Source organism: Arvicola amphibius, chromosome 3 (genome assembly GCF_903992535.2).
Source record: "Arvicola amphibius chromosome 3, mArvAmp1.2, whole genome shotgun sequence".
NCBI lineage: Eukaryota > Metazoa > Chordata > Mammalia > Rodentia > Cricetidae > Arvicola > Arvicola amphibius.
In genome coordinates, this window is record NC_052049.1 from 133715387 (window position 1) to 133729705 (window position 14319).

A 14319-nucleotide genomic window follows, 5' to 3' on the forward strand; every position below is an offset into this window, starting at 1 on the left:
TCTCCAGGCGATAACTCAAGCTCACTAACGTGAACGGGAACCAGCAACATTGAGAGTAATAAAATGCAAAACTGCAAGCACATGCTTGCTCTTGTTCTCGCTGTTTTATTAGCATTTTTATTTAATCAAATTTTTGTTTTGCTTGTTTCTGTTTACACAGGGTTTCTCTGTGTAGCTATGGCTGTCCTGGAACTCACTCTGTAGACCAGGTTGGCCTCGAACACAGAGAGATAGATCCGCCTGTCTCTGCCTCCTGAGTGCTGGGATTAAAGGTGTGTGTCACAACCACCACTGGCAGCACTTTTTATTTTTAAGAGAATTATAGAGATTATTTTTAAAAATTGTTTATGCATATGGGTGTTTTGCCTGAATGTGTGTTTGTGTGCTTGGCGCCTGATGAGGAAGAAGACAGACAGCATTGGCTCACCTGGGATGGCAGCTTCAGAGAGGGCTGTGAGCTGCCGTGTGGGTGCCAGAGGCCGAACCCGGGTCCTCTGGGTGCACAGCCAATGATCTTAGCCACTGAGTCATCTTTCCAGTTCCTTTATTATTAACTGTGTGTGTCTCCACATAATTAACATGTGAGTGGCATGCCCAGGGAAGGCAAAAGTGTTGGATTCCATGGAAGCAGAGTGAATGGCTGATGTAAGCCTCTTGATGAGGGTACTGGGAACTGCATTCAGGTCCTCTGGAAGAGCCGGAAGCTCTTTGTATTGTTGAGCCTTCTCTCTGGCCCTTCATTAGTATTTTTATTTTTAAAGATTTATTTATTTATTATGTATTTAGTGTTCTGCCTGCATGTATCCCATCATTACAGATGGTTTGAGCACATGTGGTTGCTGGGAATTGAACTCAGGACCTTTGGAAGAGCAGACAAAGCTCTTAACCACTGAGCCATCTCTCCAGCCCCCTCATTAGTATTTTTAAAAATTACATTTATTATACTTACCTGACTGGAGAGATGGTCAGAAGGTTTTCCCAGGGTGAGGTTCGTCCATTGCACTCCAGATGTGCAAGGGCTACCTTAGCGCTCCTGGTGCTCCCTGGGACCCCAGGACTTTGGGGGAATTTGGGGGTTTTATTTGAGGCCATAAAGCTCTCAGACATTTTGGTGATTCTAGATCAGTTCAGGTTTTACAACAGCTGTTATCAGGAGGGCTGCTGGGGGTAGCCTGCACCCATTGCCTGCTGGGGGTAGCCTGCACCCATTGCCTGCTGGGGAAGCTCTGTGGGGTTTGCGGATGTAGTCCTGTCTTCTTTCTCCCAAAGTCTGATGAGCACAGAACCCAGCCACACTTGAATGCCCAAGGAAGGGGTTTATTTCTCAGAGAGAGCCCAGTGACTATATGTGTATGTTGATTTATTATTTTATTAATATGTTTGGTTGAGGTTTTTTATTTTTTAATGTTTGCATGTATATTTGAGTCTCTCTCCACCACGTGGGTAAGAAGGATTATCCTCAGGTCATTTAGCTTGGCAGCAAGTACCTTACCCACTATGTCATCTGCCCCCCTGATGTGTGAGTTTTTGCACTCATGAAAGGGGAGGCCGGAGGAGGAAGTGACCAGGCCCATGGCTTTCCACCCTAGTCCTTTGAGATAGGGCTTCACTGAACCTGGAGCTAGTCCCGCACTAGCAAGCCCCAGAATTCCTTCTGTCCACAGCCACGGCCACGCTCTGCTTTTAATGTTGTGCTGGGCTTTTGAGAAGCAAGTGTTCTTTTCCACTGAGCCATCTCCCCAGTGCTGTTTGTGGCGTTTTTATTTATTTTTAGATTATTATTTATTACTTCTTTATTTTTGAGACAAGGTCTCTCTTTGTAGTCCTGGCCTGGAATTCACAGAGATCCTCTTGCTTCTGCCCCACAAAGCGTGTGCTGTTACACTAAGCGTCTGTACAGTCTTTAAAGGGTATTTTTTATTTATTTTTGTTTGTTTAATAATTCAGCATAGGCTTGTGCTTATATTTCTATGTGATCAAGAGGACAAACAGTTTTGTTTTCCTAATAAGCCTCGAGTAGGGAGAGGTGGTGGGAGCCTGTTTGTTCTTACATTTTCTTTTTTATTTTTTTCCAGACAGGGTTTTTCTGTAGCTTTGGAGCCTGTCCTGGAACTCGCTCTATGGACCAGACTGTCCTTGAACTTGGAGAGACACGCCTGTCTCTGCCTCCACAGTGCTGGGTTAAAGGCGTGCGCCACCAACACCCGGCTTATATTTTTTTATTTTGTGTATATATTTGAGCTTGGGCATACTTGAGCCTTGGGCCGCAAATGGAAGTCACAGGACAAAATGCTGAAATTGCTGTAGTCAGTTCTCGCCTTCTACAAGGTGGGATCCGGGGATTGAACTGAGATCGTCAGGACTGGCAGCAAACGCTTTTTCCTGTCCAGCCGCTGAGTCATTCGGGAGTCCGGTCTTTTCCCTTCCTCGGGGATAGGTCACTGCTCCCTCTGCCCTCCAGGACTTGTTTTCCAGGCTTCCTGTTAGTTAGAGGCCTTCAAAGCAGGAGGATCTTGGGAGATCTGAGGTCATACATTCGAGCAATTGAGAGAATTCCGGAGGCTGTAATGTAGAGAGGAAGGACTCTGCGTTGGCTACCGTGTCTTGAGAAAGTTTTGCACCACTCCGGGCCTCAGTTTCCCTGGGTGTCATGTGGCTCTTTCGGTGCAGCGCGTCAGCTCCGGAGGGAACCAGTTTATTCAACAGGTGGCAATTCCCAAGGTGGGAGAGGCAGGCACAACCCGCAGAGCTAGGACAAAGGCAAGTCCCCAGGGCGGGTCCCGGAACGGTTTCCACCTGGCGCTGCTGCAAGGGTGATTGGCAGCGGCATGGGCACCTTTATCCTGCACAGGGCAGTAGGGATTCTCGGGAACCCGCGGGTTGGCGCTGGCTGAGCGCTGCAAGTCAGGGCACGGAGAGGGGCGGGCCTGGGCCGGGTGGGCGGAGCGGCGTGAGAGCGGCGGGCGGGGAGGTAGGCCGTGGCTGCCGGCAGTGGGGCGGCCAGGCCCGGGCGGCCCGGGTCCCCGGGTTCTGCCCCTGCCAGGTGCCATAGCGGCTCCTCCAGGCCTGGGGCTCCGGGGCTGGCGGGGTCCGAGATGTGGCTCTCCAGACCTCGTGTTCCTCGCACTGAGTGATCGAGCCCAGTGTCCTGCAGAGGACGCTCGTCAGCGCGTTCTCACCACTGTCATCTTGTCACCTCTTTGCCTAGCTCCACCCCCGGACTGGGAAACCCGGCTGCTGACGGTCCGCGGTCCCCCGAGCGCAGGCCCCGGGCTGCCCCGCGTTGTCTCCTCCGGCCACGCGCCACGAGCCCGGGATGCAGCTCTCCAGCAGGGCGGCAGCCAGGGAAGCCGCGAGCCGCGACGTGCTGGCCGCGGACCTCCGCTGCAGCCTCTTCACCTCGGCGCTGCAGAGCTACAAGCGGGACTCGGTGCTGCGGCCCTTCCCCGCCTCCTATACCCGCCACGACTCTAAGGACTTCGAGGCCCTGGTGAGTGCGCCATGATCGAACGTTGCTGGCCGCATCCTGGGCTAAGTGGCCCCGTGGAACGGCAGGCAGAGGCAGCGCCACCCGTATTAGAAAACATACCAATTCCTTGGACTTCCCATTGCCAGCCTGGCCTTGGGGAAGGTTTCCATCAGCAAGAACACTCCTCAACACCCTCGTGTAGACACTGCCAAGTCAGTTGGTGGCTGCTTCCTCGTGTCGGTGACAGACTCCCGGGAGTGATGCGAGGAATAGCTGCATAGTCATCCACAAAAATGCTCAAGTGTGGCTCCAAAGGGGCGTCTGTCTGATCCAGCGGTTCTGCCTAGCTAGGAAGTTGTCCCTCCCTTTGCAACTAGCTAGACTTTGCTCTTCAGATGAAGTTACATATGAACAGTTCTTATAGAAACAGTCCCACACAGTGCACAGATGTGTTGTGACTTTCTGATAATTAATAATTCTGAGTGCGGAAATTACAGGCTTCAACTCCATGCTTGTCCTATAAGGCATATAATTTCTTGAAGAGACAGGGTTAGTATTCCAGATGTCAGCTATCCTTGTAGTCCAAATATTTGGCACTACCTAGGGAGATATAAGTTGCCAAAGTTGATTCAGTAAAGAAAATAGAAAGTCTCTGGTAGTGGTGTGTATACCCAGAAGGTAGGAGAAGCACAAATTTGAAGCTAGCGTGGGCTACAAAAAGAAACAAACAAACCTTTGAGCCTGGCTGCTTCATTGTTGAGCGCTATTTCAAAATATAGGTGTAATAAATAATTACAGTCTCATAGAAATTCTTCCAAAAATATTGATATGTAGTTAGATGTGGTGGCAGACATCTGTAATCCCAGAACCTGGGAGGTGGAAGCAATAGGTTCAATAATAGTTCAAGTTCAGCCTTGTGTCTGTACAGCCTGGACTACACAAGACTATCTCAAAACAAGAAAGTAGGAAAGAAAAAAAAAGGCTGGTATATCCTTGGTATTAAAGTTGATAAAAGTAATAAAAGAAAAGAAAATTATTGGGCAATGCCATTCCTGAGTATAAATGCAAAAATCTGGGGCTGGGGAGATGGCTCAGAGGTTAAGAGCACTGACTGTTCTTCCAGAGGACTCAGGTTCAATTCCCAGCACCCACATGGTGGTTTACAATTATCTGACTCCAGCTCCAGGGGGCTCAGGACTCTCTTCTGGCCTCTGCCAGCACCAGGAATGCACAAGGCACGCAGACATACATCCAGGCAAAACACCCATATACATTAATTTTTTTTCTTCTTTAAATAAAAAAAAAATCCTCTAAAAAATACAAAAAAATAAAAATAAATAAATAAATCCTCTACAAAGTATTAGGACCCCAACTCAATGTATAATAAAAGGTAATTCATCATCACCAGGTTGAGTCCCTGCCAGGAATGCATAACCTTTTCAGTTTTGGGAAGTCAGCTCATGTAATGAACCCTGTTATTCAATGAAAGGGAATTCAGAGTGGACATTTAGTGTCTAGCACCATCTCTGAAGACGTCGTGCGTACTGTGTTCCCTCTGCCTTTATTCCTTGGAGGTCAAGCAGCAAACAGTGGCCGAGCCTTCTGGCTGTACCTAGCTTTGCAGGACAGTTCTCCTATGTGCTGAGATGCCTCGTCTTGACCGCAATGTCCGGGCCAGTTAGGGTACCGGAAGTGGGAAGTCTGCAAAGTTCTGGTGTTCACTTTTTTTTGAGTTGGTGGTATAAGGGACTGAGGCACAAAACATGCTTGCTTAAGTTTGACAACAGCTGTTTATGGATCAAGTGACTTCAAAGGCTAATTTTCAAAGAAAAGCAAGCCCATTCTGAATTTGGCCTTCTGGATCATTTTGTGGTTATATGAAGAAGGTACCTTAGGAAACTGTTTTTTAAAAAATGCCCTCTTTTTCTTGCTGAAAGCATTTGGAAGTAATAGAGTGTTTGCCACTTTGGGCCTTTTACAATTATTTCCCTCCACACCTTTGGACCATTAGTGTTCTGGTCTGAATTGTTTTATTGACTTTCCTGCTAGAGAACCCTTTAATGAGCCAAGTCCCTGTTAGGCAGGTCTGACCTCACCCTGCCCCTGTACCCAAAGCCCTCAGTTATCTCTGAGCTGCCTTATTTTGAGAACATTTTTATGCTAAGTCAGTTCTTTGATTTTTCTTTTCTTTTGTTTTATTTTGTTTTTCAAGACAGGGCTTCTCTGTGTAGCCTTGGCTGTCCTGGAACTCATTTTGTAGACTAGGCTATCCTCAAACTCATAGAGATCTGCTTGTCCCTGCTTCCCAAGTGCTGGGATTACAGGCCTGAGCCACCACGCCCGGCTAGTTCTTTGATTTTTACAAAGAGAATTCTTTGTGTTCTCTGGGCCTGGCCTGGGAGGTACTTACCCAGACTAGAGGAATCTAAGTGAGTATGTGCTGATTGCACAGGCGGAGAGTCTCCGACCTTCCTTGGCAGCAGAGTTTCATAAGCCCTTATGAGGCCAGATGATATACAGCACTCTCGGGATTTCCTGGCCCTTTGCCTTTTGTCCCCAGATTGTTACTGGATGTGACAACTGTTAAGCTTTTGTTTGTTTCTTTCCTTTAGAAGATACTATGTCCTGGTTTTCGGTTAGACCACCAGCCCTTTATGGGGGGTGGAGGGTGGCTGGTGACGGCTCCTCTGAGTTGACTGTAGGCTTTCTGTGCTCAGGGTGTTTGGGACTGAAATCTGTACCGACACCCCAATCACCATCACTTTGGGGCTTGTTAGAATGGCAGAATGGCTGGGTGCCTTTAATCCCAGCACTTGGGAGGCAGAGGCAGGTGGATCTCTGTGAGTTCGAGGCCAGCCTGGTCTAGAGAGTGAGTTCCACGATAGGCTCCAAAGCTACAAAGAAACCGTCACTGAAAAAAGAAATGGCAAAACAGAGCTGGTGTGGGTAGAAGTGTTTCCTGCACAGGCATGGTTACTTGGGTTTGGTCCCTAGAACTCACAGTGGAAGGAGAGAACTGCTCCTGCAAGTTGTTCTCTGGCTTCCACAGTCACTGTGGCGTGCGCGCACACACACACACACACACACACACACACACACACACACGCGCGCACACACGTACACACGCTCACACTGCTGGAGGCAGAACAGGCTGATCTCTGTGAGTTTTGAGGACAGCTTGGTTTATATAGTGAGTTCCAGGACAGCCAGTTAGACTCCACCCCCAAAAATTAATTAATTAAAAAAAAAAAAGAAAGAAAACTCGTCTAAGGTTTCAGTGCCGAGTCCTCCTGATACCATTTCTGCCGACACAAATGAAAGCTTTCCTTGTTCTGGGGCCACTTGCAGCAGTCAGTCCTACCCAGAGGTGTTTCATTTATTTCATTTGCATGTGTTTGCGCGTGTGTACTGTACTGTGTGTGTGTGTGTGTGTGTGTGTGTGTGTGCGCGCGCGCACTGGTGTGGAAACCTGAAGCTTATATCAGTTGTCTTCTCCATCACTGTCCACTTATTGAGGCAGGGTTTCTCCCAGAACCTGAAGCTTGCCAATTCCAGCTAGTTTAGCTATCCTGAGTGCTGGGATTATAGCTGGCCTCACCTGCCAGCGTTGTGCATGGGTTTTAGGGATTCATACTCTGTCCTTACGTTTGCATAGCAAACACCTTATTCACGAGCTGTCTACGCACCCATCCCCACTCTAGCACCCCTTTAATGTGCTGCTGAAGACCAAACGCTGGGAGCTGGTGTTTGCTAGGCAAATACTCTGTCCACTAAGTTACATCTCCATTTTTTTTCCCTGTTTTTTTAAGTCCAGACTAGTCTAGAATTTGGAATCCTCCTGCCTCAGACTTCTGAGTACTTGGGATCACAAGTGAACACTACTATGCCTGCTTCTTTCACAACTTTTAAAAATGACTGTGGTGGTTTGAAAGGAAATGGCCCCCAAAGGGAGTGGCGCTGTTAGGAGATAAGGCTTTGTTGGAGTAAGAATGGTCTTGTTGGAGGAACTGTGTCACTGTGGAAGCGGCTTGAGGTCTCACGTATGCTCAAGAAACACCTGGCGTCTCACCGTTTCCTAGAACTCTCTGCTAAGTTTCCAGCACCGTGTCTCCCTGCATGTCCCACCATGATGAAGGTTTTCTGAACCTCTGAACTGTGAATGAGCTGCCCCAGTTAAATGTTTTCCTTTACAGGAGTTGCCTGTGGTCATGGTGTCTCTTCACAGCCATAGAAACCCAACTAAGACAACACTTTCACAGATAATGCCACAGAAAAATCCCCTTCTATGTTAATAATTGTTTACATTTCTCTTTGTCATGGCCTTGCTGGGTCACGGGCTAATGGAGCTTTGTGAGAAAGACCTTTGCTGCTTTTTTCCAGGTTAGAAATGGGATATTGACATTTCCTGGGACAGATCACTCTCTCTAGGCTCTCAGCCTTGTCTGACATTGAATTCACTCAAGAAGCTTAAGACAAAACAAAACAAAACCCTGATGCCTGGGTGTCATCCTTACAGCAAGTGGTCTCATTGATCAATGCAGCGCTAGTATTGGGATTCTTGTTGTTTGTAGGTTATGTGTAGCATTTTAATTTTCCTATCAATTGATTTTTGGGGGTTTCCACAAGTAGTCAGGTGCTGGGTAGGGCGAAAATTATAGTGTTTAGATTTGGTCTTGTCTAATAAAAATGCTTTAGGTAAATATTATAACAGGACCCTGGTTGTTCTGGAACTTGCTGTGTATACCAGGCTGGCCTCAAACTCACAACAATCTGCCTACCTCTGCCTCCCCAGTGCAGGGATTAAAGGCGTGAACCATCACACCCAGTGGTAATACTTGATAATTTGTGTGTGTGTGGGGGGGTTCGAGATAGGATTTCTCTATAGCTTTGGAGCCTGTCTTGGAACTCGGTCTATAGACCAGGCTGTCCTTGAACTCACAGAGATCTGCCTGCCTCTGCCTCCTAGTGCTGGGAATAAGGCATGGGCCACCATCACCCGGCTTTGTTTTGGGGGAGGGGGTAATACTTGATACCTTATTCAACATTTCAACATGCCAGGCAAGTGCTCTACCGTTGAGTGACATCCCCAACCCTCAGATTACTGTTGTTTTTAACTGTTCCACTCAAAGCTGTGACTGAAGAGTAGGGAGAGAAAAATGGCACAAAAGGCTTGGGTACAGACACAGATACAGGAGGATATGTGCTGGGGAAGATATCTCAACTGTGGGAGGTAGAGTGGAGGATGGAGGGGTGGGTCCACTTCCTTTTTTTTAAGATTTATTTATTTATAATGTATGCCTGAAGGCCAGGAGAGGACACCAGATCTCATTACAGATGGTTGTGAGACACCATGTGGGTGCTGGGATTTAAACTCAGCACCTCAGGAAGAGCCGCCACTGCTCTTAACCTCTGAGCCATCCCTCCAGCCCCAACCACTTTTTTTTTTTAAAAAAAAAAAAAACAATCCTAGTAAGTACACTGGTGAGCAGTAGAAGATGAAGATAATTGTTTAGGTAGAGCTGGGGACCCGGCCACAGGCTTCATGCATGCTGGACCGCCGCAGTATAGCGGTTAAATTACAATCCCCAGCCTGGTGTTGGGGTATTTATTTATTTGTTTACTTGTTTGTGAAGGTGGATGTGTTCAAAGCTCAAAGGACAGACAATCGGGAGAGTTTGTTCTCTCCTTCCATGAGGGTCCTGGAGATAGAACTCAAGACATCTGGCCCATCACCTTTATTATGAACTCAGGACGTCAGACCTGTCACCCTTATTATGAACAGAAAGCAAATAGAGTTCTAGACGTAGCAGCCGTAAGTTGACTCACAGTCCGTTGTCTGAGGATCAGAGATGACCACAAAGAAGGCATTTCTAAAGTGCTGCCTGTGCCTGGAAACTGCTGGAATTTCTTCTGAGATGCAAAGTCCACATTTCCTTCTTTCCTCTCCTTGTCTCTTTTCTCCCTCCTTCCCTGGCCTTTTCCTCTCCTTCCCTTCCCACTCTTTCTTTGAGACAGGTCTCATGTAGCTGAGGCTAGTGTCAAGCTTGCTGTGGAACCTATGTAAGCTAAGGCTGGTCTTATATTTTTGGTTATGAGCCTAGCCTTTAGCGGCTGAGCCATCTCTCTAGCTCACTAAGGCTGGTCTTAAACTTCCCGATCCTTCTGCCTCTAGGTCCTGAGTGCTAGGATTCCAAGCACTACCACCACACACCTATATGCTCCAGGGTCCAGGGTTCCGTGCTTCATCTAACACACCTACAATTCTAGTTCCTTTGTTATGTTTTTGAGATTTATTTAATTATTTAAGTTCAATTTCTTTATATATAATACATTTTAATCATTTTAATCTTTTCCTTCCTTAACTCCTCCCTGATTCTCCTCACCTCCCTACTTCAGTTCTTTCTTTTTCAGAAAAAAAAAAAGGAGGGGCTGCTGGAGAGATGGCTCAGTAGTTAAGAGCACCGCTTGCTCTTGAGGAGGACCTGGGCCCACATGACAGCTCACAGCTGTGTATAGCTTAAGTTCTAGGGGATCCAGCAGCATATATGCAGACATACATGCAGGCAAAAATTCCAATGCACATAAAATAAAAATGAGTATTAAAAAAAAACAAAGGTCAAAACAAGCTAACAAAGAAAATAGCTAATGTGGTGGTGACGCTTGCCTTTAGTGCCAGCACTTGGGAGGCAGAGGCCGGTGGATCTATAGAGTGAGTTCCAGGACAGCCAGAGTTGTTACACAGAGAAACCCTGCCTCAAAAAACAAAACAATACAAAAAAAAAAACAGTAAGACAAAAAAAAGCCACAAAAAAACCAACCAAACAAAATGAAAAATGCATAAAAAAATATGGGGTCTATTTTGTGCTGGCCAACTACTCCTGAGCGTGGGCCCTTCCCTGGGGTGTGTGGTGTGTCCAGCAGCCTTCCACTGGAGAAATTTTCCCTTTCCCAGCAGGTATAATCTGCAAACAGCTTCATGGTTAGAGGTGGAACTTTGTGTCCACTTCCTTTCTCTGTGCTGAGGCTTTGTCTGGTTCAGGTCTTATGTGTTCTGTCACAGTCTCTGAGTTCATGCATGCATCAGCGCTGTTGTGTCTGTATGATGCTCTTGCCTTGGAGTCTTCCATCACCTCTGGTTTTTAACAATATTTCTGCTTCCTCTTCTACAGAGATCCCGGAGCCGTGAGGGGAGGGGCTTGACAGAAACCTTCCATTTAGGAATGAGTGCTCTAAAGACTCACTTTCTCCATGTTGTACAGTTGTGTGACTCTGTACTAATTACTGTGTACTGTGTGGGAGTCTCTGCAAACACTGTGGCCAGAAGAGTGGCAATCTGCATGCCTCAGGAAGGACGTCCAGTTCAACACGACTCAGTAGCTGGTGTTGGTTCAAACACTGACGCTGGCGGTTTATTTTAGGCATATTTAAGCACAGCACAATTTGGGAAAAAAATTCCCAATGTTTCCTGATGATAATTAACTCAATCTCTTGTGTACAACAAAGCTTAAGATGATAACTATATCAAAACTCTTTGTAAAGTATGTGTGATACCGTCCGTAAAGATGGGTTCTATGGGCTGACTATGTGTGCCGTCTTAAGGGTCTGGGTAGGGTAAGATAGTGCAGAGGTCATCAGGCTATCAACCACCTTGGCTCCCAGCCTTTTAGGAGGAAAACGGGTTATCTCTCCCTTTAAGAGACAACCCTGCGTGTTCAACATTCCAGGTTTCCCTAGTGCTTGTCAGTGAGTGCTAAGGACATCCTGTCTCCTACAAGCTTTTCTGATGAGAGTTGAGTGACCGCTGATCTGAGTCCCAGCCAAGTGTAGTAGCTGTGGTCCTGGGAGTAACAAATGAACAGAGCTGAGCTAAGAAGAAGTGGCAGGAATTGTAGATGGAGAGTGTTTGTTCGTTTCCCAGCCCCACCCAGACCTGAAATAAACACACAGAAACTATATAACTGCAATACTGTTTGGCCAATATGTTAAGCATATTTCTAGCTAACTCTTACATCTTAAATTAACCCATTTCTATTAACCTGTGTATCGCCATGTGGTTGTGGCCTACTGGTAAGGTTCTGTCAGCCGTCTGGTGTCTGTCTCCTGTGGTGGCTCCATGACACCTCTCTGACTCCTCCTACTCTTTCTCTGACGTGGGATTCCCCTCTGTATGCTGTGAATATCATTGGTTAATAAAGGAACTGCTTTGGACCTATAGCAAAGCTATAGGGGAACAGAGCTGGGGGCGGGAACTAAACTGAATGCTGGGAGAAAGGAGGCGGAGTCAGAGAGAAGCCATGGAGCAGCCACCAGAGACAGACAGGCCTAAACTTTGCTGGTAGGCCACGACCTTGTGGTGTGGCACAGATTAATGGAGATGGGTTAAATTAAGATGTAAAGTTAGCAAATAAGCTAGAGCGAATGGGCCAAGCAGTGATTTAAATACTATGGTTTCTGGGGAACCAACAAGCGGCCTCCCTTCAACATTTCTCTATATTTTCTCCAGCCTGGTTATATTCTGTTAAGCCATTGGCCAAAAGCAGCTTCTTTATTAACCAATGGCAACAAAACATATCCATAGCATACAGAGTGGAATCCCACATCAAGGAATAACTGGTCTGTCCCAAGAGGTCAAGAGATTTAGTGGGGTTTTGTTTGTTGGCTTGTTTTGTTTGTTTTTTGAGACAGGGTTTTTCTGTGTAGCCCTGGCTGTCCTGGAACTCACTCTGTAGACCAGACTGGCCTCAAACTCAGAGAATGACCTGCCTCTGCCTACTGAGTGCTGGGATTACAGTTGTATGCCACTACCACCATCACCAGCACTGGTCTGAGATTTAGTTTTTTTACTTTATGGGTGTTTTAATTACATGTATGTTTATGTGCCACATGCATGCCTTATGCTCACAGAGGCCTGAAGAAGACATCAGATCCCCTGGAACTGGAGTCACGGGAGGTTGTTGGCCACCATGGTGATGCTGAGAATTGAACTCAGGTCCTCAGGAAAACAGTGTTTTTAACTGCTGACTCCGGATCCCTTTGCTTTTGCTTTGAGTTAGTTTCATATCATTCATGCTGGCCTCAAATTCCCTATGTGGTCAAGGATGATCCTTAACTTCTTATCCACCTGCTTCCACCTCCTAATTAATGATGAGTTCCCCATGCTGATTTAATTTGATTTAATTTGGGGATCAAACCCAGGGCCTGCGAGGCCAGAATGCTACCAACTGAGCTACATCCCTGGACTGTTTTGATTTAGTTTCTTGAACCAGGATTTCACTCTAAACCTGGCTGGCCTCAAATTCGTGGCGTTTCTCCTACCTCAGCCTCCCAAACACTGGCATGATAGGCATTCACCACCAGGCTCACCCCACCTACTTGCTTTTTACCCCCAACCCATTTCAGTAAATGTAGATTTTTGTGTCTTAAGCATGTGATAGACCTAGCGCACACCTATATGGAGCTGCAGCATTCACCTTTCAGCCGTTGCCTGGCAGCCCCCCACATCCCTGCCCTCACTGTCACTGATGTCATGGTTTGGTCCCTGAGGCAGGTGCCCTTTGGTCCATCCTCTTCTCAGCACTGCCCCTCCCCCTGTAACTGTGGCCTCTGGCACTTTTCTGGACAATTACTTTTAAAAGTGTTTTGTTGTCTGCTGCACCTTTTCTGGACAGCCACAGCCGCCACCTGCAGCCAAGTAGCTTGAGTTTTGCCTGGGGGATGAGCATCACCTGATCCAAGGGCTGGTGTTCTGGGGAGTATTAAATTGTCCCTTGAGCCTCCCTGTCAATGCTCAAAGCCGGTAGGCTGGGCTGCCCCCTTCTGGCTCATTGGGCCCCGCCCCCCTGTTTTCTCTTTGCTGGTTATTGAGACTTTCTGTCTCTCAGTCACAAGCCCTCCGCTCTGCCCACCATGCATACCTCCCCCAGCCATCTCTGCAGCTGCATCTTCCATAGCAGAGGCGTACAAGTGCCAGGCACGGGAATGCACACCTGCAGTCTTCGCTGGTGGGAGGCTGAGGCAGAGGAGTTAGAGATGGGCCTCTGCTGTAGAGTGAGACTCAGTCTGGGACAAACACACACAAATGTAGACCATTGTCTGATAGGATTTGTGGGTCCTCCTGCTTTCTAGAAATTAGTAATTCAGAATAAGCCTCAGCTTGCTGATTGCTTTTCTTCTTTTTAATTTTTTTTTGGGGGGAGGGATAGGAGTTCACTGTGTAGCCCAGAATAGCCTCCCACTTGAGAAGCCTCTGCCTCTGCTTCCTGAGTGCTGGGATTACAGGGGTGTACCACTATGCTCAAGTGATTGATTGATCTCTTTTCTTCTGTCCTTTCTTTAGTTTTAAAAATTTATTTAGAGAGAGTGTGTGTGTGCGCGCGCGCGCGTATGTGTGTGTATGTATATCTGTGAGTATATGCAATATGCACACGAGTACCAGAAGAGAGTGTTGTAGCCGGGTGACGGTGGCGCATGCCTTTAATCCCAGCACTTGGGAGGCAGAGGCAGGCGGATCTCTGTGAGTTCAAGGCCAGCCTGGTCTACAAGAGCTAGTTTCAGGACAGGCTCTAAAGCTACAGAGAAACTCTGTCTTGAAAAACAAAACAAAACAAACAAACAAAAAAGAATTGTTACTGGTGGATTGTTTTTTGTTTGTTTGTTTTGTTTTTTGTTTTCTGGTTTTCAAGACAGAGTTTCTCTACGTGGCCTTGGCTGTCCTGGAACTCGCTCCGCAGACCAGGCTGGCCTTGAACTCAGAGACTGGCCTGCCTTTGCCTCCCAAGTAGTGGGATTAGAGACTAGAGGCATGCACCACTACTGCCCGGCTAAAATGAGTTTTTGAGCTGGGGATATAA

The 14319-nt window shown here is 47.1% G+C and overlaps 1 protein-coding gene across 1 annotated transcript in view; it reads left to right on the plus strand.

Annotated features, from left to right (window-relative positions):
* Positions 1–2977: 2977 nt before the first annotated feature.
* The window catches only part of Parp16 (poly(ADP-ribose) polymerase family member 16), a 28394-nt gene continuing 17052 nt past the window's right edge, over positions 2978–14319 (plus strand). The window contains exon 1 of the mRNA XM_038321464.1: positions 2978–3490. Coding sequence (XP_038177392.1) covers positions 3317–3490 — 174 coding nt within the window. The 5' untranslated portion in view covers positions 2978–3316. The remainder of the gene's footprint in view (positions 3491–14319) is intronic.